This window comes from Rhea americana, unplaced genomic scaffold (genome assembly GCF_003343005.1).
Source record: "Rhea americana isolate MKP2758 unplaced genomic scaffold, rheAme1 scaffold_691, whole genome shotgun sequence".
In the NCBI taxonomy this organism is placed as follows: domain Eukaryota; kingdom Metazoa; phylum Chordata; class Aves; order Rheiformes; family Rheidae; genus Rhea; species Rhea americana.
Genome location: NW_028186858.1, coordinates 14,550 through 19,525, shown reverse-complemented (window position 1 = coordinate 19,525; position 4,976 = coordinate 14,550). Strand labels below are relative to the sequence as shown.

Here is a 4,976-nt window from a genome sequence, read left to right as displayed (position 1 = left end):
GAGATTACCGCGGCCACGTCGGCGCGCGCGGGGCGCGCCGGCGGGGAAACGCCGCGTGTGCCGGCGCGGTGGCGGGGAGCGTCCCCGAGCGGCGCGGGCGACCGGGCTGCGCCCGCCCACGCGCGGGCAGCGATCGAGAAACCCAGACGGGCAGACGAACTCGCTCGGGGTCACGCAGGAAGCCTGCGGCACACCGGGGGCCCAGCGCCGGCACGGCTCGGCGCCTTCGCCTCCGGATTGCCCTGCGGGCCCCGCGGTGCCGGGGGGAGCCGGCGTCTCCCTAAAACCGAGGGAGCGGATCGACCCAACACGCGCGCTCAATCCCCGGGTGCGACCACGCGCCTCCAACCCCGACCTGCCGCCGGCCGCGGGGAGCCCGCCGGAGGGGCCCATCCTGCCGTGGCGCGGGGCTGCCGCTCCGGCCGGCTCCGCGGCCAGCTCCAGATTTGCTGGGGAAAGGATTGCCGGGCCTGYGCCGGGCCGGATCCCGGAGCCTATCGGCGGCTCACAGGCGCTTATCTCCCGGCCCTGCCGCCCGCTCTAATCTGCTTTCCCACTGCGGCGAAACGCGGCGCCGGGGGATGCAGAAGGGGGAGATCGGCCGTGCCGCCCGCTCCGCCCGCCCGCCCCACCGCGGCGCGTTCCCAGCCACGTCCACGTGCCGCCGCCATCCGGGAGCCCCCTTCGCCCTGGGCTGCTGCAAAGTGGGGGTCCGACGCGGGCTCCTTGRAGCAGCTGTGAGCAGGGGCGTAAGGGGCCGCGGTGCCGTCGCGGGGAGCCGGGGGAGTGACAACGCCGGGGCCCGCCGGGGTGGCAAGGCCGGGAGCCCCTCGCGGTGCAGTGCTGGCAGCAGCCCTGGGGCCGGCAGGAGCGGCCTGGGGGGCCGCGAAGGGGTTAACCCCGGGGGAAGTTTGCTCACTCTCAGCAATGATTTAAACCAGACAGAAAGGTTCTGTCATCCATCACACTAACAGCCAGATCATTGTGTTTTAAAGTGTCTGTAATTGCGGCAATACAGAGCCTGGGAGGAAGATAAAGGCTGGGAAGATGCAAATGCGGGAGGGAAAGCACCAGCCCGCCCCCCCAGCCCCCCTGCTTCCCGCCTCCGGGAGGGGGAGCCGGGCCGGGGACCCTGCCTGGTGCCGGGACCCTGCTAAGCCTTCCCCGCTGCCGCCGGCTCCTCGCTTTCCTGGCGACCCCGGAGCCGCTGGAGGGACCTGGGCTCCGGCTGGAGCCGTTCCCGCTGCCGGGCATGGGGACCCCGGGGGATGGAGCCCCTCTCGCCCCTCGGGGCCGGGGTGCGGGCAGGAGGCCCTGGCCGGAGCCGAGGAGGGTGTGGGAGCCACTGCTGATGTTGATGGGAGAGTCACCCCTAATTTCTACTGCAAGCAGTGCRAACAAGCAAGCACAAGGACAGGCAYGGGCAGGAAATGGTCCAAAGCCCGCAGGTTTCGAGCGCTATCGTCTTTACTCAACATATTACCTTTATCTTGCAGCAGCCTCGCTACCGGCTTCCTCCTTATCCCTGGCTTAGTGCTAAGTGGCACTTCTCAGCTCCCACTGCCTGCAGCAGGGCATCGCCGGGGACCCGCGGCGGCCCGGGGGACCGGTGTGGCCGGCGCGCGAGGGAGCGCGCCTGGGCACCGCGGCGGCGCCCCGGCTCCGCGCCCGGGGCCGAGGCCCGGTGCGAGCACCCCGGCAGCGGATTAKTGACATTCAGGCGAGGGCCGCCGAATAAAGCGAGCTAACACAAATGTTTATTTTCACAGTAGTGAATTATGACTTCAATAGACCAAAATTACAGGCTGTGCGTGCCAAATAGAAACGAAACAGACCCCGCCACCCAAACGCAGCCCGGGGGGGACGCGGCGCGCGCTCCGCCGCCGCCCCGCGCGGGAGCCCCGGCCGCCGAGCCCGCGGCACCGGGCCGCCCGCTGCAGCCGCACACGCCTGCTCGGCTGGCGGCAGCCACGCACTGCTGACTTGTTAGCATCCGCCGTCGATAGCCGAAAGGAACCGGGAGCTGGAAAGTTGTGGCTTTTCCTCGCGGGACGTCCCCGTGAGCCCTCATGCTGGGTGTCCGCGGGTGGGTCAGGGTGTCCTCGGTGCCAGCCCGAGGCGGTGGTGCAGGATGCTCACGGTGCCCAGCAGAGAACAGCCTCCACATCYAACCCGCTCGGTCCTCGTGCTGCCGGTCCCTAATTGCAGCAGGTTGTAGCAAGATCYTGCCCTTTGCAAGCTTTACGGGGACCGTGGGGCACATGGGGACAGGCTYGGTGGCCTGGCGGGGTCTGAGCGGGCTGGTGGGGATATCGCCAGCTGGGCACCTGCAGCTGGATTTCGCAGCGTACTCGACTGCTGCTTGCAGTCCGCCGAGGCGGACACGTGGCAGCGGCTGGGCCGGGAGCGCGGCTGCCCCCGCCGCCAGCCTGGCTCTGCCGTGGGGAAGCYCCCGCGGGCCGAGCCGGCCGCGGGACTCGGGCTGCGCTCCGCCACCGCCCTTCGACTGCGCAGCCAGTGCCGGAGACGAACTGCGCCGTGCACCCGGGGAACCGTGTGTGCCRGCGAGCATGCGCCACCGGCATTTGCATGTGCCAGCTGGGTGGCTGGCCTTGCCCGGGGCCCCGCGCTGGCGGGGCTGCTGGCAGTGCAGTGCACAGCTGTGCACGGGGGCGGTTTTTCCTGCCCTCCGGTCAGCCTTTGCCGGCAGCCCTGCAGCAAACTTCCTTGGCTCACGGCGAGGCAGCRGGGCCGGGCCGTAGCACAGCGGTGCTGGCAACGGCAGCGCAGCAGGAGTGAGGATGCTGTGCAGCGTGCATGCACCGCACCGACTGGTGTTGATAAGAAAGCTACCAAGACCGTAACACTCTCCCCAGGAAATTTCTCCCAACTACAGTCAAGCAACAGGCACTTGGCATCTCTCCATCCTGAGCTCAGCCGGGGCAGTGCCCCGGCCGTTGGTGGGCAGGGCCCAGGGCTCCCGCAGGAGCCAGCAGCCTAGGACGCACAGGATGCGGCCCCTGCTCGTGGCTGGCACTGCTGGCAGCCTGGCCAAGCAGGGCACGGGCTCCTGCGAGCCTCCTCCGCCCAGCGAGGCTGTGTCACGGTGCAGATCCCATGGGCAGCCACCTCTCGGCAGCCCCTGGGGTGGGCAGGGGCCTGCTTGTCCCGAGCCAGGAAATGCTCTGAGCATCCTGAYGTCAGTGATGGGCCAGCGCAAAGGCAGCAGTGAGGAATACACCAGCTCCTGGAGCACGGGGAGAAAGAGGAATGCAATCCTGGAGCTGGTGGTCAGGCTGGTGGGGAGCAGGATGGGACTGGGTCAGGATGCTGCAACCCTGTCCCGTGACAACCTGGTCAGCAGAGCGACATGAGTGGGAGCCGTGGCCACGCAGCGGTCACTTTGCCGCAGCATGCAGCGGTTGCGCAGCAGCTGCGCGCTGGCCGCGCAGTGCCCACGCTGCCGCGCTGCCGGGGCCCCGCGGCCSTTGTGCCATGGTGCGCTGTAGGTGTGCAACGGCTGCGTGCTGCCCATGCCGGGGTTGTGCAACGCTCGTGCAGCGGCCACGCGACGGTCGCGTGGCGGCTGTGCCGTGGTAGTGCCTGCGTGGGGGCCACACGATGGCTGTGCAGCGCCCATGCAGCAGCTGTGCAGCAGCTGCTTCGCGCGGGGCGATGCCGCCGAGCAGGGTGCTGCAGTGGCCCCGCAGCCCCGGCCTCCGCGCCTGGGCACAGGCCTGGGGAGAGGGAGAGGATGACTAATACAGCAACCACACAGGCGGCAAAGGCTCCGCGCAGCAACTTGCAGAGGGACGGCAGCTGCCAAGCACAGTAATTACGCAAAGAGGCAGGGCTTCAGCTCGCAGGGAAATTAGCAGGATTTGCGTTACCCAGTGCACAAACGAGCAACAACATTGTAGTAGGATTTGTGTGGGGGAGGGAAGTTTTTAATGCTTCCCCCCTTCCCCCTCCCGGGCTGCACCCGGAYGACCCAGCTGCAAGGGAAGGGCACGGGGGACCCAGCGTGGGCAGAGACTTCCCCGTGTGTTTGCTTTGCAAACGCACCCACCGCTTCCACCCACTTCTGTAGAAGAAGGGCCCTGGCGGTGCTCTCCGCCGGCATTCCCACGGCGCCGGAGCCTGGCCAAGGCAAAGCCGAAGGGGCCGGCGTGGGGGGCGACCCCAGCTGCCAAGCCTGCTGCGGGGATCTCCGCACACCGAGGGAGGCTGTGCCCGTGGGGCCTGCCCTGTGCAGATGTTGTGACCCGTGTGGCTGCTCCTGCTGCAGCCTCGGCCCCTCTGGGAGAACAGGAGAGGGAGGAAGGAAGCAAAGCAAAGCAGCCTCCACCCCCTTGCAAACACCCCCAGGCCCCTCCAGCCCTTGCAAGCCCCAGCCCAGCCCCTTGCGAACACCCACAGCCCCTGACCAAGCCTGGCCCCCGGCCACTGCAAACACCTCCCGGCCCCTTGCAGTCTCCCAATCCCTCGCAAACAGCCCCAGCTTTTTGCAAACCCTGACCCCAGCCACTCGCAAATACTCCCAAACCTCCTGCAGCCCCTCGAAATTTTTGCAACCCCCAAGCCATCTGCAGCCTCCAGCCCCTTTCAAACCCCCAACCCTTTACAAACTTCAGCCCTGGCTCCTTGCAGCCCCCAAGCCCTGTGCACCCCTTTGGTCCCCAGCAGCTCCCCAGTCCGATGAGGTCCCCCAGGCCCTGTGCAGCCCCATGCAGCTGCCCGGCCCCTGCAGCCTCCCAAACCCCATGCAGCCCTGCATCCTACGCAGCCCCCAGCCCCCTGCAGCCCCTCAGTCCCGTGCAGACCCCAGACTCTCGACAGCCACCTAGTCCTCTGCAGCCCCAAATCCCCTGCAGCCCCGAGTCATCTGCACCTTGGGCACCCTGAGTACCCTTCAGCCCCTTAGCCCCATGCAGCCCCCCAGACCCCCCACAGCTGCCTGCTCCCAATCAGTCCCC

General features: G+C 68.3%; 2 protein-coding genes across 2 annotated transcripts in view; both read left to right on the top strand.

The window, feature by feature from the left end:
- The window catches only part of LOC146586390 (uncharacterized), a 3,438-nt gene extending 1,684 nt beyond the window's left edge, over nt 1-1,754 (top strand). Inside the window, exons 2-3 of the mRNA XM_085321397.1 lie at nt 4-737; nt 1,497-1,754. Coding sequence (XP_085177523.1) covers nt 4-737; nt 1,497-1,713 — 951 coding nt within the window. The 3' untranslated portion in view covers nt 1,714-1,754. The remainder of the gene's footprint in view (nt 1-3; nt 738-1,496) is intronic.
- The window catches only part of LOC146586389 (transcriptional corepressor CBFA2T3-like), a 22,000-nt gene that overhangs the window by 2,481 nt on the left and 14,543 nt on the right, over nt 1-4,976 (top strand). The gene's annotated exons all lie outside the window — the stretch shown is intronic.